Genomic DNA, 22,007 nt, shown 5'->3' on the forward strand with positions numbered 1-22,007 from the left:
TGTGCCTCCTCGCCACGCCAGAGCCTGGCCCTCTGCCCGTTGATGAGAAAGGAGTAAGACTGGTGCCGTGGCCGCCCTCGCTTGGGGTCCAGCCCAGCGTCCTCTCTCTTTTCTGTTAGCCTCTCAACCCCCCTGAGCAGAGACCAGCCAGGGCTGGGAGTTTCCCAGGAATCCATGGTCCTGCCACTGGGGGGCTAGGTTTGAATCTTAGCCTGGGAAGAACCTGAGAGATGATGGGGAAGGGAGCCCAGAAAAGGAAGTGGCTTGACCGAGGTCACACAGCGAGGGTGTGCCCGAGCAGGACCCTGGCGCAGGGTGTGCTGGTCTTTGGAGTGGGGTTGCCCTCAGAGCCCCCTCTCCCGCTCAGAGCGTGGAGCACCGCGTGCTGTCACGGGATCCATCCGCTGACCTGGAGACCAAGCAGCCTGACTCGGGCATGTCCTCACCCGACACCACCATGTCGGTCCAGCCACCGAACTTTGACCTCAGCTCGCCCACCAGCACCCTCTCCAACTACGACTCCTGCTCCTCCAGCCACTCCAGCGTCAAGGGCCGGTGCCCCCCGCATGGTGAGTGGGCCTGGGAAGAGGGAGGAGGGAGAGCAAACTGGAGTCAGACCACTGCGCCCTGAGGACCATCCCTGGGCCCGCTCTGCCCGCAGCTGACACTGGAGGCTGCCCAGGTCACCAGGAGGGCTGGTTCTGGTGAGGACAGGTGACACTCAACGCTTGTGGGTGTCCGTCACAGACATGCCTGTACATCCACAGGTACCCTCCCGCCAACAAAAGCCGCATGCACCCCACACGCAATTCAGTATCCTCACTTACACACGCACAAAATGCTCCCCAGACATTACACACACCTGCCCACACTCAAGAGTGCACACCTACACATGTGTACACACAACATCCAGGTATGAATGCACAGCCACACGTACAGAGCCATACAGACACCTACGCTACACGTGCGCACTCACGCACCCCAGGTCCACAGACCAGTGCAAACACGGTCATAAGTACAAAGAAGCACGTACACACATTCACGAACATACACAAATGCACACTCAGGCAGAAGCCAGGCACACGTGTTCACACATGCTGACCGCGCCCTGAGCTTAGGTGTCTGTCCACCTGCGATGCCTGCTTTACGCCGCCAGGTGGTGGCCTGCAGAGCTGCTGGGGCCCCCCTGCAAAGATGCGGTGTGGCCGTCTCCCGCCGCCTGCCCGGCCACATCTGCCCCGAGGAGCCACCCCTCCACCCTCCAAGTGGCTCTGCTCCGCAGCCCTGTCTTGGAGCCCGCGGCCCCCTGCCAGTTCCCCTCAAACCTGAGCACAGGCCTTTCCCCAACGAGTGCAGGGCTGCAGGTGGGCAGGGCCAGGGTGAGGGTGGGCCCAGCCCTGCGGGGCCCACAGAGGGGCCGTGTCAGGCTGCACCCGGAGCCTGCCTACTCCCGTGGCAGGTCGTTTCCGGGCAGGAGGGGGTCTTGGGCCTGGGGGCAGCCTCTTTGCAAACTCCCAAACCCAGCCTTCCCTCTGTCCCAGGGCTTCCCAGCACGAGAGCTGCAGACATACAGAGCTACATGGACATGCTGAGCCCAGAGCCGGGCCTGCCCCGGAGCAGGATGGAGAGACCCAAAGCACCACCGCCACCACCCAGCTTCCCTCCACTGCCCTCACCCCCAGGCACCCAGCTGCCCCCACCCCCGCCAGGCTACCCAGCTCCCAAGCCCCCCGCGGGGCTACAAGCAGCTGACATCTACACGCAGACAAAGAACAAACTCCGCCACGTGGAGACCGAGGCCTTCAAGAAGGAGGTAGTGAACCCTCCCCAACCTGCCTGCCCTCCGGCCCCGCGAGTGGGCTGATGGGGGGGCAGCAGAGGCCAACAAGTGGCCCGGCTCGTGGATACAGGGCGGCCGGTGGGGGGTGGGGGCGGTGGTCCCTGGTCCAATGGCCTATTCAGGAGTCAAAGCTTCTGGTCAGCCCCATGGCGGCTCAGGGCTGAGCACTGGGGACAGAGAGATGAGGAAGACAAAGCCAGCACCCTTTGGGGAGTTGGGGGGCAGGGCGGGGGGAAGGAACATATACCCAGACAGCCATGCCTCTCCGGGAGCTGGCTCCTCACCACCTCTTGCACAGAGTGGCAGGGAGCTCATGGAATCGGCAGAGAATACGTGCAAACTGCCTCTCCACAGATGTACATGTGCCCAGCTCCGGGCTCAGGTGGAGAGAGGGTCCCAAGGGAGTGTCTTCCAGGTGGGAGATGCAGGCGGTGTGAAGGTGAGGGCTGGGAGGAGGAGGGTGGAGGCAAGGGCAGGGAGCACCCGCAGGGCTCAGCACCCTCTCAGCATTGGGGGCTGGACGTGGGGGTAACATGGAGGCTGGCTCCCCAGTTTGGGGCTTCAGCTCCCAGGTGGGTAGACAAGCCAGTCCTGAGATGGGAGCCCTGGGGAGAAGCAAGCTTGTAAGAAGGGGCCGAATCCGGTGCGGGCACTTTGAGTGTGGGGTGCCCGGATGCAGGGCCTGTAGGTTCCTGGCTAAGGCTTTGGAGCAGGGGAGGGGGCAGAGGGCTGGTCTGCACAGCTCTGAGAGTCCTGGGCATGGAGGCCCAGAGGGAGCCCTGGGGTTCTGGCCAAGAGGACAGAGGGAGGCTGGTCTGAGAGGGGAGGGCAGCCTGAGGCCCCAGGCGGCTGAGTGTGGGATAGCAGACAGAGCCCCCCTAGGGTCCTGTGGGAGCCCCGACCTTGTAGTTCTCTCTCGAGCCCAAGGCGAGCTGCTCCAGGGCCAAGCTCAGTAAACAGTTCCCACAGGTGACCCACATCGCAGGGCCACTGGCTGGGGGAGGGGGAGGACACAGCGCCACTGCAACTCTTCTTGCTCCCTCAGACCAGGCTCTCAGTGGGTTCCTCTTTCATCTCCGGAAGGTGAAGGGGGCCCAGGAGAGGCCTGCAGGGGGCCTAGGGCCAGCGGACTTTGCAGGCCAGGCGTGTGGGCCCTGCCCCAAGCCACAGGACAGGCGGCCCGGCCTGCGGCCCCTCCGCTGAGCCAGAGCACCAGGACTGCGAGGTCCCGTGCCTCTCCCGGTGTGTGCGTGCCCGGCGGCAGGCGCTGGGCCGCTCCACAAGGGCCCTTTGTGTGCCCCGCACCCCCCCCCCAACTCCCCAGCTTTTTCCGGACCGCGGGCAGGAGCAGGGTCGTGGCTCCCGCGCCTCGGGGCTGCAGGGGGCGCCGAGGGGGCAGGCTGGCCCAGAAAACAAATCCTGCGGTGTCGCGTTTCCTTGCAACGTGAACCCGGCGGGGTGGGGCTTGGAGGGTCCGGGGCCACCGTGGGGACGCTCGGACTGGGGGTGGGGCGGGGGACAGCCCCTGCCAGGTGACTTGGTCTTTGGCCCCTCCGCCTCCTGTCTTTCTTCCCGGGCTGGGCTTAGTGGGGGGCAGCTGCGACGGAGTGGACTGCCCGCGCTGTCACCCGAGCCCGGCCTGCCGCCCCTGAAACCCGAGGCTTGGGCGCGGGTGTCGGTGTCCCTTACGCAGCCGGCGATGGTTTCCAGATGCGGGAGGGAAAGGGTGGGGACGTGACCCGGAACCCGGGGGGGGCCAGACGTGGGGGGCTCCACTGCCCGTGGTGAGGCCCAAATTTTGTCTCTGGTGGATGGAGGGGGTGAGTGGGGGGATGAAGCCTGGGGTGCTCAGCCCAGAACGGAGGGAGAGAGGGGCAGGGGGGCGGGGCCCCATCTGGCCTGCGGGGTAGGCGCGGCGCAGCGGCCAGGTGTTGGCGGAGCAGTGGGCCCCCGTGGCATTCCCGACTGCTGGGGGTTTCGGCCCGGGATTGGCAGGCCCCGGGTGATGTCAGGCCGGCAGAGCTCTTAGGCTCTCATAGGCGCGGGAGGGCGGGCGGGCTGGGCTGTAACCTGAGAGGAAAGATCAGGTAGCGCAGGTGTCGAGTCCATGCCGCCCCCGCTGCCAGGTGCACAGCGGGGGCCACCGGCACGGCCGCAGGTAGGAGCAGCCCCAGGCCGGGGCCAGGCGGCGGAGGGCCCTGGGCAAGCAGTGGACTTCCTCCGGGCGGAACTCCCGCGAGAGAGGGTTCCGCGAAGCCTTGGTTTCGCGTGGGACCGGCTGGTCGCCGGGAGTGGGTTGCGGCTGAGTCCTCAGCGCTGCCTAAGCTGGGAGCTACCCCTTCTCCAGCTCCCCCTGGCGTTTGGGCTGGGCCACCCCGCCCCTCGGCCCGCCCCTTCTAGCCACAGTGGGGGCCCCTGCGCCCCTTGGCCCGCGCCCAGAACCCCTCCCTGTGGGGCCGACCGAGAGTGCCCTTTCACCGAGGCCCGCAGGACCCTCGCCCCATCCCCGCTCTGAGAACAGGAGGGTCTGGGACCGCGGCTGGCCACGAGCCCCCGGAAGGTTAAGAGCTGGGAAGGCGGGCTGGGGTGGGGGGATGTGGGAGGCGGAAGGGACAAGTGCCCGAAGCTCACTCCGCCCGCTGTCTTGCCGCAGCTGAGCTCCCGCGACGGCCGCAACGGGCTGCGGAGGCAGGACTCCAGCCGCAAGCCCCGCGCCTTCAGCAAGCAGCCCAGCACGGGGGACTACTACCGCCAGCTAGGCCGCTACCCCGGGGAGCCGCTGGCCGCGCGCCCGGGCATGGCGCACAGCGAGGAGGTGCGTGCCCGCCAGCCCGCACCCGCCGGCCGCCCGGGACCCGGCCGGGCTGCGCGCGTCTCACTCGCTGGCCCCTCCGCTCCCCCGCAGGCGGCGCAGCTCCCCGGGAACCACGTGCACAACGGCTGCGGCGCGGACCCCAAGACGTCCAGGGAACTGCCCCCGCCGCCCCCGCCGCCGCCGCCGCCGCCCCTGCCCGAGGCCCTGAGCTCGCCGCCGCCCGCTCCTCCTCTGTCCTTCGAGGGCTCTGGCCCTGGCTGCGGGCAGCGTCGCTCCTCCTCGTCCACTGGCAGTGAGTAGGGGCGGGCTGAGGGGTGGGGGGCGGTGCTAGCCCTGAAGGGGGAGGGAAACCAAGACCCCCTCCTCCCCACCCCCGACCCCCCGCCCCGGGCAGCTGCCACTGCCCTGGTGCTTCCTCTTTTCCTTCTCGATCTTTCTGCAGCCCCACCCCAATGAGGACTTGACCCTAAGGGGAGGCTTGGAGTTGCTTTAGGTCCTGCCAGAGCAGGACTGGGCTGTGTGACCTGGGGCAAGTCCCCTTCCCTCTCTGGCCCTGCCTTCCACCCAGTAGGGAAGGCCTCCCAGCTCTGGTGGCTGCTGTTTCTGATGAGCTGGTGCTAGAGGGAAGCTCAGAGAAGTAGAATTAGCTTCAAGGAGGCAGGGTTGCTGGCCAACCTTCTTCCTGCCCCACGTCTATCCTGAGTCACTCTTCCACTCCTGGCTGCTTTCTCTTGTTCTCCCAAGCTAGCTACAGCCCAGGGCCTGGCTATAGGGTCAAGGCCAGTAACCCATCATACTCTGCCCTCCCCCTCCTGGTGAATCCCCTGAGCATCCTTTTTTAAGAGCTAGACTGGTGACCAGGATTCCTGGGCTTCTCTTCTGAAATGCGGGACAGTCTCCTGCATGCCAGGGCTCCTGGAAGGCCCAGGAGGTGGTATCTGGGTGCTGATGCGTCCACTCCAGCCTGGCAGGGGGTGGCCGAGCTGCCTTCCTCACCCAGCCGCTCGGTTCGGGGACCATGCTTAGTGGTAGCATCCAAAGCTTCACTTCCCTGACTAGGGATGCAAGGCTGCAGTAGCGTCCAGGGTAGGGCCAGCCTGGGCTCCTTGGGGTACCTATGGAGCCGCAGCCCCTGCAGACCACAGCCCATGGCAGCATGTCCACCGTCAGCTGAGCCTCCAGAAAGGCCCCCACCTTTGAGGTCAGTGGCTTCCCTTGGCAGACTGGAGCAAGGCTGAAACTAGGAACAGATGAAAAATAGACTGGGCTTCTCCAGACACCCCTTCGCAGCAGAGCCTGGGCTGGGTGCCCTATCCCATCCCAATGCCAAGATTGAGGCCCTTGCTAGGGGGGCCAGGGCCAATGGCAGCCCAGCCCAGCCCTCAGGGGCACCAACAAAGCTGGGAACTGAGCGGACCACCCTTGTGGAGCCCCAGAGCAGCCTGAGCCAGGGTCAGATGGACCGGAAAGTTCCTCCTCTCACCCCCACCCCCCCCCCACCCCGGCGCATCTCCCCTCCTCCTGCCCTCCCCGGCCCTCTCTTGCTCTCCGTGATGTCCTAGCCTCACCCCAGCCCCCTCCCTCTCCTAACTTCGCTGTCACTTCTCTCCTCTCGGTCCCTAGAAGTGAGAGTGCTGAGACACAGGAAGAGTGAGTAGCTGCGTGCGCGGCTCCTGGCTGAGGCGCGGGGGTGGGGCACAGGGCACGCTCAGGAAGAGCCAGGCTGACGGGCTGGGGTCTTGAGGAAAGGACGAGACCAGGGTCTGGCAGGCGAGGGGTCCTGGACACTACAGGTTCTACCCGCATTCTGTGCCGGGCAGACGGTTTTGCCTAAAGAAATGAGCCCGCAGCCGGGGCCCACCGGCACTTTTCCCTTTTTCCCCTCCCACTACCGCGCTCTGGGATCCCCAGCCCGGGGAACCCAGAAGCTGTTGGCCCCCTTTTTTCCTCTCACCCAGTCCTGACTCCTTCCTCAGTCTGTCTCTAAAGGCAACCCTCCCCCAACTCCATTCACCTCCGCCGGCCTCGTCGGAAAATGCAAACTCCGCGCCGCGCATTTGCATGTCGTCCGCCTGGCCCCTCGTCCTGAGTGCCCCCACCCCATATCCTTAGTAAGGTCTCGGCTTTCCAGGGTCCGCCAGAGCTGCGCTGCGCTTTGCCATAAGTGTGCTCCGTCTGGGCTTGCAACCAGTGCGTCTGCGCGTGTGTCTGTCTGTGGGTGGAGGGGGGGGGAGGGGGCCGGCTGGCTTCTGGCATCCAGGGTCCCGAGTCTATAGCCATGGACGCCCCAGGTGACTCAGTCCAAGGGTCACTGGGGTTTGCTGCTGCAGGGAGATGGCCAGAGGGAGGCTCCACCCTGGCGGGGCCGGGCCGGGCAAGCCGGGACAAAGGTCGGGTGGCTGGCCCCAGGTAGTGTTCTGGAGCTGGGCAGTCAGTGCGCTGCGCGGAGACGTTCGCTAGAGGCCCCAGGGCCGGCCCAGGAGCCATCATGAACTCCCAGGGGCCTCCAGGCGGGGGCTCCACACCCCGTGAGTAGGGTCGGGAGGATGGCTGGGCTGCGCGGGCTGCCAGCTGAGGACCCGCCTCTGGGGTCCCCGAGAGCTGCCTGCGGGACCCGGGACCTGGAGAGCTGCCCTCTGAGCCCAAGGGAAGGCCCCGGCCTGCGCTGACTTGGGGAAGGGGGCAGCAGAGGGCAGGTAGGGGGCGGTGGGGACGCGGGCCTCACACCAGGTCAGCGTCTCCTCTCCTGCCTCCGCGCAGGCACCAAGTCTTTCAACATGATGTCCCCGACGGGCGACAACTCAGAGCTACTGGCTGAGATCAAGGCGGGCAAGAGTCTGAAGCCGACGCCGCAGAGCAAGGGGCTGACCACGGTGTTCTCGGGCAGTGGGCAGCCGGCCTCCCAGGTAGGCGATGCGACAGACGCCCCAGCCCCTCGACCCCGCCCACCCGGCACTCAGCCCCGCCGCTTCTCCCCGCAGCCCGACTCGCCGCTGCCGCTGGCCTCGCCGGCACCGTCACGGGCGCGGAGCCCCACCCCGCCGGCCGCGGGGTCCCAGCCACTGCTCAACGGCAGTGTGGCGCCGGCGCCGCCTGCCACCCCTGCGCCGGGCGTGCAGCTCGACGTGGAGGCGCTCATCCCCACGCACGACGAGCAGGGCCGGCCCATCCCCGAGTGGAAGCGCCAGGTGATGGTGCGCAAGCTGCAGCTGAAGATGCAGGAGGAGGAGGAGCAGAGGCGGAAGGTGGGCGCGGTTGGGCTTCCCAGAGGGCCCTGGGGTCCGCACCTGGGTCCACAGCCCATGCCCTACATCATCCCCCAATCTGCCCGGGACCTTTCAGCCTCAGACGGCTCCCATTACCTTTGGGAAAAAGCACGATTGGGCCACCACCCCTCTCCTGGGACGGTTCCTAGTCTCCACCGCCAGCACCACCCCCCAACAGCCTGTCCTTTAATGAGATGGCAGTGTTTATCAAAGTCTTAAGATGCCCTCAAATCGCCTGTGATCTTATTAAAATGCTTTTTCTGATTCAGGTGCTCTGGGTGGGGATGGGATTCTGCGCTTCTGACAAGCTCCCGGGTGAGGTTGACTCATCCAAGGGACCACATGAGTAACCAAGAGGCTTTTGGTCGTAGTCAGACTGGCCTGGGCTCTTTCCCTGAACTACCACTTTCCACTGATACTGAGCTTCATCCAGCCTCAGGTTTCTCATCTGTCGGATGGGTTGATCATCCCTGGCTGGCAGGATAGTTTGCCATTGATCTGCTCAACAGACATCCCCCCGCGCCGTCTATGTGTTACACACTGTTGTCGCCTCTGGGGATTCACGGTGAATATGTCAGGGCCGGGGGGTGTCAACCAACAAGCAAGCACAGGACCTTAGTCGAGTGATAAGTGCCCCCAAGGAGACAAAACAGGGCAATGTGAGAGAGTGAGCAAGTGGGGAGGTGCTCTGATGGGGAGGGCAGAGGACTGGGGCAGCCCTAAACCGACCATCCTGTTAGGGTTTGGGGTGGTGGTAGGCGAGGAGAAAGTGATGTCTCAGGTAGACTTGGAAGATGAGGAAGAAGCGGACAGGGGAAATAGTGGGTCAAAGAGCGAGCAGGAAGGACCGGGGAGGTCTGACAGTCAGAGTGGGTGTGGTAGCTCCAAGACAGTGCCACTGAAGGGGGTGGAGTGGAGACGTCAGGAGTGGCCAGATCACTAAGGCCTGGCCTTGAAGACGATGGACTTTCTCCTGGAGTAGTGGGGAGCCTGGGAGTGGGGTTAAGCGGAGAAGTTGGCATCGGCATATTTGTATTTGGGAAACTTCTTTGTGTGTGGGACTGTGGTGGGCCAGGATGAACTGGGAGGCCTGTGAGGAGGTGACGGCAGCCCCTCCCCCCCCCACCTGGGCTGGAAAAACCTGGCACTAAAATGAGGAACAGATGAGACTATAAGTGCCTGGCAAACCTAGCTCTGTAAGTTGTATTATTATTCCAGGAGTCAGAGAGGGTGGGAACAGGGGTGAAAGCCACAGCTTCAGCCACTTTAAGGGCCTCTCATTCAGCAGTAAAACTGACAGCATGGACAGGGAGGTCGTGGGCCACAGGGGAGTTTGATTAGGGGTCATCTGTCTGGGGTGAGGAGCGGCCTCGCTGGGATCTGGCCTCGAAATCGCAGACCTTGGATGGGGAGGGAGAGGGCTGCCGTCTGTCGCAGCTTCAACGCCTTTTGCATGTTCCTTTGGTGGTGTAATGAGCGACCGAGCCAGGTGTGGAGACCCCATCTGCCGGCCCTGCCTCTGCAACAGCGCCCAACGACCGGCTGTGTCCCCGCCAGCGACCAGAGTGGACACTGCCCAGCGCCTGGAGCGGCGGCCTGGGCCGAAGCCTCGTCCCAGTGTAATCGCCCGCCGGCCAGGCGCGGCCCGTCCCTGCAAACGCAGCGCCGCGGAGCCATTACACCACCCGGGACATGCAAAAGGCACCCCCGGCGGCCGCTGCGAGAGCCGGGCCAGAGGGAGACGCGCCTCCCTCCCCTCTCTTGTCTTCCCCGCCTTAGCTGACGGCCGCCAGCTCGTGCTGCTACCCCCGCGAGGGCTGGAGGTACTCCCGCGAGCACAACGCCATCCTCGGGCCCTTCGGCGAGCTCATGACCGAGGCCGACATCCTCCGCATCGAGCAGCAAATCGAGAACCTGCAAGTGTTGCACAAGGCGCAGAAGCTGGAGGCGCGCCTGGAGCAGCTGGAGTTGGAGCTGGAGCAGCTGCTGCCCATCTCGGCCGCCCTGTCGGCGCCGCGCTTCACCGTCGACCCGCGCCGCATGCACGGCCGCGCCGCCAGCCTGCCTGCCTGGTGCAGCAAGATCTCCACGCTGCTCAAGAGCATGGCCACGCTGCTGGCCGCGCTGGGCGGACGGCCCGCGCACCTGGCCGAGCTACTTGCCGCCGATACAGGCCAGCCGCTGCCGCCGCTGACCGACGCCCCCTGGCGGCCGGGCCCGCTCTGCTTGGGCCGCTCGCATTCGCTCAGCTGGTGCCGCGAGGCCGTGGCGCGCGAGATCCTCGAGTGCGGCGTCTCGGTGCGGCGCCTCCGCGCCACCTACGAGCGGCGCGCCCAGGGCTCGGCGCCCGCGCGCGGCCCGCCCCGAAAGCTCTCGCTGCCCGCCGGCGCCCCGCGCCGCGAGCCCATCCTCGAGGAAGACTACGTGGCGGCCGGCACCGGCGAGCCAAGCGCCGCCGCCGCCAACGGCCTGCCGGCCGCGGGGGAGCCCCTGGGCGTCCTGGGCCCGCCCGAGGCGCCAGGCCGCCAGGCGGCGCTGCCCGAGCCCGAGCAGTTGGCGCGCAGGCCGCCACCCTCCACCGAGCTGCGAGGCGTCCAGGACTACATCGACATGCGCAAGGAGCGTATCGTCTACCTTTTCCTGGAGCACTGGCGCAAGTGGACCTTCCGCGGCCCCGGGCGCCACGCCCAGGTGCGCCTGCGCAGACTCCTGCCCCGCGTGGTGGCCGCCGGCGCCGACCCCGGCCCGGAGGCCGCCGACGCCTCCCAGCCGCCGGCGGGCGATGGCCCGGACGAGCGGCTGCTGCGCCTGCTGAAGCAGCGGCAGGTGGTGGGCAAGCTGCTGGGCCACTGGCGGAGCCTGCTGCGGCAGGTGCCGGCGCGCCAGCCTCGCGGCCCGAGCCTGGCACACGGCTTGTACTGGCCCGAGCACTTCTTGCCGCCCCTCGACGGCGGCGCGCCCCGGCGCTACGACAGCCTCACGCTCGACCTCTTCATGCTCGGCTACTTCCAGCTGCTCGAAATGGGCCTGAGCCGCGAGGAGCGCAAGTTTCGCCACCTGCTGTGCTACGAGATGTTCGACCGGCTGGGCAGCCACCCGTGGGAGCTCATCCGTCTCTTCCACCGCGTGGTACTCGAGGAGGTGGAGGCCGGCCGGCGCGGCTGGAGCGACGGCTTCGAGGACCTCAGGCGCCAGTTCTTCGGAGACACCCCGGAGGCTGAGCCGGCCCGGGAAGAAGAGGTGGAGAAAGAGCAAAAGGAAGGGACAGATAAGGAAGAGAGGGAGCCCACCGAAGAGGCCGCTCCAGCTCAGACAGGCGACTGGCCAGAAGGGCAGCCAGAGGCGCCGGCCCCTGCGCCGCAGCCCCCGTCCCCACCCCCGCCAGCCGCGCCTCCCCCGACGCCGGACCCTCCTAGTTCCGAAGCCCCCGCCGAAGAACCCCTGGAGCTGGTATCTGAGATGGGCGAGTTCAGCAATGAGGACATCTGCCGGTACATCGACCGCAGCTTCTCCTTCTGGAAGGAGAAGGAGGCAGAGCTTTTTGACATCTGAGCCGCAGAATTCGGAATTTACCCTCAAGCGTCTTAACCCGGGCCTGGATGTCTGTCTGATGCCCTCCAGAGGTCAGAATACGGCAGGAAGAAACCAGGACAGGACGAGTGGCCTTGGAAAAGCCAGAGTGCCCAGAACCAGGCTGCCTCAGCCTTTGAGATCCCACGGTGGCCGGTTGTGGGGTGTTGGCCGGAATGGGCAGGGCACGGCACAGAGCCAACCAGGTGTCCCGCTCTGGCTTTCCAGCGATGCCTGGCTCCGTGTGGAGCCAGGTGGAAGAAGCAGCCCCTCTGAGTGCGGGACTGTGGGTCCCCCTTGGGGCAGTGTGGCTCTCTTTCTCTCTTTGGTTTTTCACTGGAGTTCATAGCTACCTGTTTGGCTGAGGTCAAGGGAGCCACATGTGCAGTGTTCGTGTGACGTGTCCAGACCCTTTCTCCTCTGTAACATGCAAGTAATAAAACACTTTGCTGTAAGCTGCCTGTGTTGGATGCCCCCACCCCCATGTCATTGCAGCCACACGATTGTAGAGCTAGCGTCTGCCCCCTCTCACAATAGGACAGGCCTGGAACAGAAGGTCCTTCACAGTGGAACCAGGGACCGGCCTGAGCCTCTCTGAGCAGGCAGGATCTGTGGAGGCCCAAGTATGAGTCTGCCCAGAGACTCTGGGCCAGGGGCCTGGAGCCATCTATCCACCCCCCCTGCCCCCCACCTTGGGGAGTCTCCCCCTCTGCTCCTCTCCTACGCCTCCTACACTCAGCTCTGACCTCTCCGGCGCCGCCTCTGGGACACGGGGGCCTGAGTCTTCATCCATTTGCCCTATAGAAGGGCACCAGAAGAGTCTCTTCCTGCGACCCCATCTGTGTCCCGTTGTCCCTGACTCATGCAGGTCCCCTGGGTGGGGGAACACACCCGCTGACCCCCGTGTCCCAGCCCATGCTGGCCCTGAAGGCTTGTGCTGTGTTTCAGGAGAAGGAGGAGGAGGCCTGGCTGGCCAGCATGCCCGCCTGGAGGCGGGACATCCTGCGGAAGAAGCTAGAAGAGGAGAGGTGAGCTGAGGAAGATGCGGGGCTTGGCAGGGTGTCTTGATCGTGTCCCTGAGGTGGTGGCACCAACTAACACCATCTCTTTTCTTCCAGGGAGCAGAAGCGGTGAGTGTGGGGCTGGGCCCAACCTGTGTCCCCTCCCCCCACCCAGTCGCAGTCCTTTTGCCCCTTCCTCCAGCCCCATCCTGAGCGCATCCCCTTGTCACTCAGCCCTGTTAGCACAGTGTCTTTGCTCCCAGTAATGCCACCAGACCCCTCTCCCCCAGGAACTTATCCACTGCACCTCAAAGTCTTGCTCTTACGCTATAATGACCTGTCCCCAATTACCCAGCCCCCATCTCCCGTTAACCTAGCTTTTCTGCCTTGCAGTTAACCCAACCTCAGTATCGATAACCTAGAGCATCTGTCCCTCAGATCTTTAGTTTCTGCCCTTAGTAATCTAGCCGAGTGCTGTCTGATAGATGTATAAGTTGAGCCACATATGTAATATTAAATTCCTAGCCGCCACAGTGAAAAAATAAAAGGATGAGTGAACTTAATAGTCTATTTTACTTAGCCCAATAATAATAATTATGAAAAGCATTGAGATGTCTTACACCCTTTTTTAAAACTAAGTCTGCGAGATGGGATGAGCATTTTGCACCTACAGTGCGTCTCAGTCCCGACATTTCATATGCTCAACAGCCACACGTGCTTAGCGGCTACCTCATCAGCAGTGCAGGTCTAGCCATGGTCTAATAACCTGCCCCTAATCACCCAGCCCCTGTCTCCCAATAATGTGGTCCCTCTGTTCCCCAGCAGCCCAACCCCAGTCCCCACGAACTCGGGTCCTAGCCCCCGCACCACGCCCTCCTCACTCTCTGTCACACTATGACCCAGCACCTCTGTTTCCAGTAACACCCCCAGCCAGCAATAACCCAGCTACAGCCTCTCGCTTTCCCAGCTCCTGTGTGTCCCCCAGTGACCCCAGTCTGCCCCCAGTCAAGCTCCTCTGTCCCCAGCAATCCCGCCCACATGCCTCCTAACCCACCCCCTGTCCCCAGTCACCTTCTACCCCTACAACCCATTGCCCTGCCCACCATTCATTAGTGCCTCTGTCCCCAGCAACCCCGCCCCTGCCCTCAGTAACCCACTCCTTGCCATCGGTGACCCCCCCATGGGGCCTGGCCCACCCTCTCACCCTTGCCCGGGATTGTGCCCCCCACCCCACGCCCAGGAAAGAGGAGGCGCGACAGAAGCAGGAGGAGATGCAGCGGGAGAAAGAGCAGTCGGAGAAGCTGCGGACGCTCGGCTACGACGAGAGCAAGCTGGCGCCCTGGCAGCGACAGATCATCCTGAAGAAGGGGGACATCGCTAAGTACTAGACGCCGCCCTCCTGCTCGCAGCCTCGCGAGCTTGGGGCCGCCCCCAGACCCCGCCCCGGCCTGCCAGGCCCGGGCCGAAGGGCTGGGAGCCGCGCCCCCCTCCCCTCCCGCGCTGGAACCCCTCCTTGACCCCTTCCCCGGGCAACCCACTCCCCAACCCACCCCCCCTCCCCCCGGCACCCGCATCCCCTGCCCCGGGCGACGCTGGAGCGCGCCCGCCGCCGCAGTCGCCCAGAAAAAGTGCCCAAGCTGTTGACGCAAAAAGACGCTGCTTATTTGCATGCCTACTTACATATATTTGCATGTCCGTTGAATGTCAAAGTGTGCAGAGCTCTCCCCAGCCCCGTGGGTGGTGACTTTGTTTTCCTGCGGGTCGCGCGCCCGGCTGCCGCCCGCTCCCCTGCACCCCGGAACCCGCGTCGCTGGCGCATCCTGGGCGGAGGCTGGCCCCGCGCTCGGGGAAGGGGTTTTCCTCTCTCCCTGACCCAGATCAGCGCCCGGCCCAGCCCCGGCCGCATTTCCCTTCCCCGCCGAGGGTTTCCTCTCAGTCATTTGTTTACCAGAAACGATGAAAACTGCAAACTGCCCGTCGGGACAGAGTTGCCGCTCCCGGCGCCCCACCTCCAAGTCTGCGCGCCGTCCCCAGCCAGGCCCCGCACTCCCCGGACCCTTTCACTGTCCTGGTGGAGTGAGTGGAGGACGAGGGATCCTGAACCTGTGTCTCCAACGGCTGCCTCCCCGGTCCCCGCCATCTCGCACCCGCATTAAAGCTCTCTCAGCCGCCCGGGGCTCAGGCTCACACTCTCACACGTCGTCACCGCGACTTCCTCTCCTCGGGGTAACTGGGCCACGGCGGAGCCGGAGGGGCAGGCTTGGGCTAAGGGCCACACTGGCCTCCACCGTGGGTGGCAAGACTTCTGGCCCTTTCGACGCCCCTGGGTAAACCAAGCCTGGGCCACTTAACACCCCCTGTTCCGCGGAAACACCAAGCAGCAGCTTTTTTTCATAGATTTAATAATACCAAGGCCTCAGCCAAACACAGGCCGAGAAACAGCTGATGGTCGTTGGCGCTTCCTCGCCTTAACTGGAACCCTGGGGGCGCGCAGGGGTGAGGCTGGATGGCGCTGCTACGCAGGGCCGTGCCAGGGGCTTAATAAGTGACATTAAATGTCTACACGCATAAGTAACCGTACTTAGGGCTTCTGCAAGGGCCACCAGAGCCTCGAAGTGGCGGGTGGGCCCCGGCGTCACGGGCCACGCTGCAGGCGGCTCCGCAGGTCCTCGGCGCAGCCGTCCAGCCCCATGCGCTCCAGGGCGGCGTAGACGGCGCCCAAGCCCGCGGGCTGCTGCTGGCGCCAGCGCTTGAGCATCTCGTACTGCTGGTCGCGGAAGCGCCTGACCTCCACCTCCACCGCCTCGATCTCCGCCTCGCGCAGCCCCAGCGTGCGCACGAACTCCTTCCAGCGCCGCGCGGGCACCGCGTCCATCACGTCGTAGAGCTGCGGGCCCGGCTGGAGCATGGCGGCCGCCGAGCCTGCAGGGGGCGCTGGCGAGGGCGGGGGCGGCGGGCCTGCGGCCAGAGAGAGCCAATGGGGAATGCGGGCAGGGGCCAAGGGGCAGGGGCCCGGCAGGGCAGGGAGGTCCACCTGGTCAGTTAGGGGACGGGAAGTGGGCAAGTGGCCTCAGGAAAGCACAGCTTATCACCTCGGACTCAGGAGAATGGGGTCAAGGCCTCAGGCCCCTGAAATCCCTTACCAAGAGTTCTGCTGGGCAGCTGGTCCCAGGACCAGGTCACCTCCGGGCAGGGCGCCTCCTGGGCCTGGGGAGAGCCAGACGTCCAGCTGCTGCCTACCAGCTGGACGGTGCAGACCTTCTCACTGCTGCTGGGTGTTACCAGAAGGGTGGGGCTGCTGTCCGGGGGTGAGAGGTGGGTGGCCTGGAAGCCAAGAGAGGCCCCAGGTCAGCCTCGCTTGCCTGGCTCTGGGGCCTCTGGCCAGGGGTGGGCATCCCTGGCTCAGTCAGCAAACATCCCCCAGTGGCCGTGCTCTCTCACTGTGACCCAGTAGCAGAGCTATCTCTTCTGCCTGGAATGCCCTGCCCCTGCTGCCTCCTCCTTGTTCCGCCAATCCTGGTAGAGGCCTCGCCGTGGTGACACTCTTCCTACTGAACTGTTCGCTCCTGTTTACCTGTCTGGACCCCCCGTAGACTCAGAGCCACTTGAGGACGGGCCCTGAGTTGCTCTCACTCACTGATAACTCAACACATGTGTTCGTGAGGACTACTCCGTGCCAGCTACCAGGCGCCGTGCTGGGATCACGAGTTATAATAAGGCCCAACCGCTCAGCTCCGGAAGGCTGGCTCACTCTCATCCTAGAACACTACTGAGAATCTTACCTGCAGGGGGGTCAGGGCCTCCACCCCAGCTTCACCTGTTGAGAGACACAAAGAGAGTCTAATCAGCCACCAGGCAAGGCTCCGGAACCTGCGTCCCTCTGCACCCACTCCCAGCACTCCCTGCCTCAGTTTCCCCCACTGCATCAGGCTGAATGGGCTCTGGGCTACCCATCCTGACCCCAGGCCTCTAGGAACGTGGGCGCGTGTGCGCTTACCAGGAACCATGGCCTTGCAAAGCTGGCAGCGGCGGTATGTGTAGGTCAGGGTGGCACCAAGCAGGAGTGGGACCACCAGGCCTGCCAGGAGCACCTGGACCCAGAACACTGAAAGAGCAGCTGGTGGGTGGTGGGTGGTAGCCATCCCCCACCCTCCCCTCAGCCCCCCCCAGCTCTCCCACTGGCGCTTCCATTTCACCACCTACCCTGCCTCCAGCCACAGACAGCCACACAGGGCACAGGACAGCCCCCAAGGGTGCTCCTGCAAGGGGAGGGGATGCGGTGGAGGGCGAGGGAGTACACACCGGGGGGGACTGCTCAGGACCACCTGACATCTTCTCCATCCTGGAGGCCCTTCCCTCCAGAGAGCCTCACTCTACCCAAGAATGTTCCCCAAGTACTGCTGAAACGTCACTGGTGTCCATAACAATAACAACAAACACTACTTATTGAGCTTCTTCTAGACTAGACTGAGGGTCACTAGAATGTCAACTCTGGGATTTGCCTGTTTTGTTCCCTGTTGTTTCCCCAGCACCTAGAACGGTGTCTGGAAATGATAGATGCTCAAGAAACACTAGTGGAGCAGATGAGTGAATAAAGTTAGTCACCCCTTAATCAGAGCCCTGGGGAGAGCCACTAACACCCCCCCCATGTTCAGATGGGGAGGCCACAGATCGGAGAGGTGAAGTAACTTGCCCAAGATCCCTCCGAGAACAAGGGGCAGATCTTGAGTCTCAGCCCAAGTTTTGAAACTATATTAATGCGACTCTCTCTGTAAGTGACACATCCTATCCTTAATGTGGGGCTGGAAGGATTACTAAAGGAAAGTATGACATAAAGTGAAGATATGCCCCCTTATTTATCTGACATAAGGTGAATTCAAATTTCTCTTTACCATCCAGTGTTTGCCTGAAGTGGGACCCACTTACCACAGGGCCAAGCCCCCTCCTCCCTGACCCTCGATCCCCACTCTGCTCCCAGCCTCCCTTCCCCCAGCCCAGGGCAGCCAGGAAGTTACGTGGGGCAGGACACGCAGCTGTTGCCATATTCATAGAAGCCGGGCAGGCAGGTCCCACAGTGAGTGTCTCCGCTGGAACCTGTGGTCCGGGAGATGGTGTGGGTCAGGACGGGAGAGAAGGAGGCAGGGGAAGGGTGTGGGAGTAGACGGCCCGGATCGGGGGTACCCACAGGGGGCCCGTGTGCGGCGGTGCAGGGCCTCACAGTCTGGGCACGGGTGGCAGCGAAAGGGAGAGCTGTGGGGACACTGGCTGACGACGCAGTCCATGAACCAGCCTGGCTTGCAGCCGCAGTGGGTGTCCGCCACCGCCGAGCAGTTCTTCAGGGCCACCTGGGAGGCTGGCAGGGGGATTTGGGAAGACGGGGGAGAGCAGAGACTGTCAGAGCCAAAGAGCCCCACAGAGAGGCAGGACAGGTCCCCTGGAGAATGGAGATGAGGAGACCAGAGACAGGGCCACCCGCAAAGTGAGAGAAATGTGGGGATCACCACAGACCAGAGGCTGGAAGGTCACCAGGATGAGAGGGCACAAAGGCATCCTGAGGCAGGATCAGGGTAGAGGGCCCCGGGGTGGGGTGGGCACAGGGCTTTCCCAGCCAAAGGCTGGGCTCGAGCCAGCCACTTTCTTCAGAAAGACCCTGGCCAGGGCCTGTCCTCCAGAGCCGCCCTGCCCCCAAGCACTAGGCAGCCCCTCACCCTCCTCATCACAGGCCTGGCAGCGGGCACAGCGGGTCTTGTGGTGGTTCTCCCAGGCCAGGAAGGTGCCCCGGGGGCACGGGAGACAGGTGGGGATGCCACAGGGCTTTGTGCAGGGGGCCTTCAGGTAGTGCCCTGTGGAACCCAACCTGGGGTCAAAGAGGGCTGCCGCCTTTCCCTCCGCCTTCCTCTCCCGGGCTCCCTACTTCCCCCCCAGCCTCCCCTCGCCCCATCCCTGGCCAGCCTACCACCACTCCCCAGCCCTCCTGACCCCCGCCTGCCCCATGGGCCCTCACTTCCCGCCACGTCCCTCCCACCCCTTCAGTCGCTCACCTGCTGGACAGCCCCTGCAGCAGACCAGACCACTCCTCTTCTGGAAGCTGTGCACACAGTCACACCTGGGGCTGGGAGTGCTGCCCTGGCCCTGGGCACCCAGCAGGAGGAGGAGGAGGGCCTGGGGGACAGGGGCTGCTGGCTCCCAGCCTGGCTGCCCAGGCAGGGGACTCTCTCTACCTGGTCTCCCCACCCTTCAGAGGCTCCAGCACTTGCCCACAGAGCAGCCCACTTCTCAGGTTCTTGCCCCAAAGGGGTGCCCATGGGTGGGGCTCTGGACTAATTTCCTTCCCCTGTGCACAGACCAGGCTTGGGAGAAGCAGAGAAGAGGGTTCCCGCCAGCCCCTCTCACAAGGCTGGGCATCAGGCGGTCCCCACCCCCACCCACGCCCTTGGTAAGGTGGGGGGCCCTGATCTTTCTCTGTCTGGGGCCCCCAGATCCCTCCGGCCCCCGAGAGGGTGTTTCCTCTCGGCGGAAGGGCCCCACCCCGGCTGAACCTCTAACTAGGTCGGAAGAGGGGCCGGCCCAGCCCCCAGCGAGGCCGGATCGGAGACTCCTATCCCCACCCCCACCCCATCCCCGCGTCCCCTTCCTCCGCCGCCTCGGGGACTCAGGCCCCGGCCAGGCTCGAGGTCGTGCCCCCGCGACCCCACTCACCGCAGTCAGCGCCGCCGCACACGCCCTGGGCCCCGGCTTCATGGCCCTGGGCGCCACGCTGGGCCCTCGACCCGACCCGGGCTTCCCCGCTCCGCCCGCCGCGGGTGGGGCCCAGGCCGGCGCCCGCAGGCCCGCCCCGCCCACCCCGCGCCGCCCGAGGAGCCCGCCTAGGGGGAGGGGGAGGGGGCAGGGCGGGGCCGCCGGTACCGGGAAGCGAGCCCCCAGGCCGAAGCCCGTACCTGAGCTCACCTGAGGCGGCTGGTGGGCGAGGTGCACACAGCACAGGGCTGCAGCCAGGTCCCACGCCTGGGTTCTAGCTTCAACCCTGAGACCAACGCTTCCTAGGGAGGTGACCTCCCCTCTCTGGGCCTCAGAGCCCGCCCTCAGCCATGAGGGGTTGGGCCAGAAGTACCCAGGTGGGAGACCCACCCTCCCCACGTACTGCGTGCCCCATCCCCCCACCCCGCCCTGGAGGGGAGTCCTAGGGGGCACTCTCAGCAGAGCCTGAGACCATGGCCCACCCTGGCATAAGCTCAGAGGGGTGGCTCAGGGCAGGGCCCTCTAAGGTACCACGTCGGGGAGGGCACCTCGTGGGGGGCTCTAGTGGCGGACCTCATGTCTGCGGCAGGGGACAGGGGTTGATCTTGGGAGTACAGGTCAGGCGATCTCCGCCCCACTAATTCACTTCTCCCACAGTCTCTTCCAGCGGGGCCCCACCAGAGGGAGGGGGCGGGAGCCCAGGGAGGCGCCCAAGTGCACCTGAGTCCCGAAAGGGGGGCGTTCCAAAAGCAAAGGACTTTTTCCGGTGGAGTATATACAAGTCTTTATAAAAGAATCAAAAGCTCAATAAATATGCAACTTTACACAGAGCCCAACCCAAGGACTAGGTGGGTGAGTAGGTGGGAGGGAGGGAGGGAGGGAGGGAGGTGAGGGCACGGGGAACCGTCCCATTTGGGGCCAGATGAGGGTGGAGGTGGGAAGGGCTGCCTGGGATCCCAGCCCTGGAGCCCAGCCCAGAGGCTAGGAGCTGGTGACTTCAGGGAGTAGGGGGCAAGGGACCCTGCCTAGGCTGGGGGGCAGAGGCACAGGCAGGTTAGTGACAGTGACGACTGTGAGGGGGTCCTGCAGCCTGGGCCTGGGCCTCTGCTGAGCCCTCCTCCACTTCCATCCAGTCTGGCAAAGTGCAAATTGGGCCCTGGGGGCGGTGGCAGGGGTCCTGCCCAGCACTCCGGCTCGTGCACACGTAAGGCGGCAGCTGGAGCAGGGGCCGGCACACCCCAGGAGGCGTGCTGTCTGCTGTCCCTTGGTCAGTGGCACCCTTGGGAGCCTCCCTCTGCTCAGACCTCCCTGCAGTGGAGAGGAGGGGAGAGGTGGTCCTTCCTTGGCTGAAGGCATTCGGAGGGGCTCCAGCCACCCTCTCCTCCGGACCGGAACCCTAAGGCCTCTTCTTCACCACTGCCCACTGTTTCATCCTCACCAGGTGCTGAGGCCGGTCTCAGGCTCCCTCTCCCATACCCGTCCCCAAATGCCACCTGCTCCCCGCCATGATAGTGCCCCCAGCACACTGGGCCACCTGTCCTCCGCCCCAGGCCAGGCCACTCACGAGGCAGTGAGGGTGGAGTTAAGCAGCAGGGTGGTCCTGATTCGGTAGAGCTGGGCCAACGTCAGCTTCCTGTGCTGGGCAGAGGTCCCTGGGGGGGGCTCAGGCTGGACCCTGGGCGAGGCCCGCGAGGACAGCTCTCTGCTCCTCCTGGTGGGTCCTTTGGGCTCCCCACCTGGGCAGCCGGCTCCACCCTCCAGCTCTGACAGCTCGGGGCCACTGCCAGGGCCTGGCGCCCCCTGGCAATCCCAGCTGGGCCCAGCTTCCTGAGGGGAACCCTGAGTCCTGGTGCCAGGGACGGTAGCAGCCAAGCAGAGTTCCGACAGGCTGCGGCTAGGGGCTGGGGGCGCTCCATGGGTGGTGGCCCCCGATAGCAGCTGGAGGAGACTGGCCTCAGATTTGGACTTGAGCAGGTGGGGCAGACAGGGCAGCAGCTGGACAGGAGTGCGTCGGCGGAGGCGGGGCGAGGGTGGGGGTGAAGGGGCTTGTGATGACTCTGGGGGCCGGAGTGCTGGCTCCACCGTAGGGGCTGGGGCCATAAAGTCTTGCAGGGAGGTCGGGGAGAGGGTGCCGTAGGCGGAGTCCATGGAGCAGGAGTGGCCATCCACTGGGCCCAGGGGCAGCAGCTCGCTGGTGGGCGTGACAGATGAGGCGGTGGTGCTGAGAGAGGTCTCGTCTGATTGGGAGCTGAAGGGGCCGCCCTCGAACTCGGGAGAGGACAGCATCTCCCCAGGCTCCACCACCACCATGGCCAGGGTCTCCGTGGAGCCATCCGAGACACTGTGGAGCCGAGAGGAGAGTCAGCCCAGCCGAAGGAAACCGAGATGGCCTGGTGCAGCCCACGCTGGGCAATGCAGAAGTCTACAGCCTCTGCCCTCCTGGAGCTCAAGGCTCAAGAGATGGCAAGCAGGTGGCACCTGAGCCCACAACACAGGTATCAATAATGGTGTCTGTCGTGACCACGGCATCTCCTGTTGGATACAGTCTAAGAATCTTCAGCTCAGCTCCAGGCAGCTACCACTAATGTACCAGATTTGGCACTCGAGTTGAAAACCGTATGCCATCCTCCCCCGGACTCTGGTAGGAGACAGAGCCCCTGTCCCCACCCCCACTGGGTTCACATCATAAAGCCGTTCAGAGGAAACGGATGTGACCGGCCCTGTCCAGTGCTAATGGCCTCGGGGTCAAGAGTCCTGGCTGGAGTACCTGCCCTGCT

General features: G+C 64.6%; 3 protein-coding genes across 10 annotated transcripts in view; 1 reads left to right on the forward strand and 2 right to left on the reverse strand.

Annotated features, from left to right (window-relative positions):
• Window positions 1-14,013, forward strand: part of ESPN (espin) — a 30,670-nt gene extending 16,657 nt beyond the window's left edge. The window contains exons 6-15 of one of the 3 annotated variants that reach the window (XM_068537708.1): window positions 368-569; window positions 1,542-1,813; window positions 4,494-4,655; window positions 4,746-4,947; window positions 6,279-6,305; window positions 7,416-7,561; window positions 7,637-7,900; window positions 12,440-12,519; window positions 12,610-12,621; window positions 13,733-14,013. In XM_068537708.1, the coding sequence (XP_068393809.1) occupies window positions 368-569; window positions 1,542-1,813; window positions 4,494-4,655; window positions 4,746-4,947; window positions 6,279-6,305; window positions 7,416-7,561; window positions 7,637-7,900; window positions 12,440-12,519; window positions 12,610-12,621; window positions 13,733-13,880 (1,515 nt within the window). In that variant the 3' untranslated portion in view covers window positions 13,881-14,013. Of the gene's footprint in view, window positions 1-367; window positions 570-1,541; window positions 1,814-4,493; window positions 4,948-6,278; window positions 6,306-7,415; window positions 7,562-7,636; window positions 7,901-12,439; window positions 12,520-12,609; window positions 12,622-13,732 lie in introns of all 3 variants that reach the window. The other 2 variants (XM_068537709.1, XM_068537707.1) reach the window with 2 other exon arrangements.
• Window positions 14,014-14,907: 894 nt separating this feature from the next.
• TNFRSF25 (TNF receptor superfamily member 25) lies at window positions 14,908-19,272 on the reverse strand. The gene is made up of 10 exons (XM_068537710.1): window positions 19,192-19,272; window positions 18,534-18,654; window positions 18,201-18,335; window positions 17,678-17,845; window positions 17,508-17,586; window positions 16,696-16,751; window positions 16,490-16,597; window positions 16,275-16,309; window positions 15,636-15,816; window positions 14,908-15,450 (listed from the first exon to the last, which is right to left on the reverse strand). Exons 1-10 carry the CDS (start codon window positions 19,231-19,233, stop codon window positions 15,128-15,130), a joined length of 1,248 nt encoding a protein of 415 aa, XP_068393811.1. The 5' UTR covers window positions 19,234-19,272; the 3' UTR covers window positions 14,908-15,127.
• Window positions 19,273-19,997: 725 nt separating this feature from the next.
• Window positions 19,998-22,007, reverse strand: part of PLEKHG5 (pleckstrin homology and RhoGEF domain containing G5) — a 51,626-nt gene continuing 49,616 nt past the window's right edge. For 4 of the 6 annotated variants that reach the window (XM_068538776.1, XM_068538781.1, XM_068538780.1 and 1 more), the window contains 2 exons: window positions 20,795-21,571; window positions 19,998-20,538 (listed from right to left, as the gene is read on the reverse strand). In XM_068538776.1, coding sequence (XP_068394877.1) covers window positions 20,529-20,538; window positions 20,795-21,571 — 787 coding nt within the window. In that variant the 3' untranslated portion in view covers window positions 19,998-20,528. Of the gene's footprint in view, window positions 21,572-22,007 lie in introns of all 6 variants that reach the window. The other 2 variants (XM_068538777.1, XM_068538779.1) reach the window with 1 other exon arrangement.

Source organism: Eschrichtius robustus, chromosome 3, assembly GCF_028021215.1.
Source record: "Eschrichtius robustus isolate mEscRob2 chromosome 3, mEscRob2.pri, whole genome shotgun sequence".
Classification (NCBI taxonomy): domain Eukaryota; kingdom Metazoa; phylum Chordata; class Mammalia; order Artiodactyla; family Eschrichtiidae; genus Eschrichtius; species Eschrichtius robustus.

What these genes read in the sequence shown, in the direction of transcription:
- TNFRSF25 (XM_068537710.1), bottom strand. Translation starts at nt 19,233, where the DNA reads ATGAAGCCGGGGCCCAGGGCGTGTGCGGCGGCGCTGACTGCG. An exon ending in CCAGGCCTGTGATGAGGAGG is followed by an intron (nt 17,846 to 18,200) that starts GTGAGGGGCTGC and finishes TCCCCCTGCCAG; the next exon opens with CCTCCCAGGTGGCCCTGAAG. An exon ending in AGGCCCTGACCCCCCTGCAG is followed by an intron (nt 15,817 to 16,274) that starts GTAAGATTCTCA and finishes CTTGGCTTCCAG; the next exon opens with GCCACCCACCTCTCACCCCC.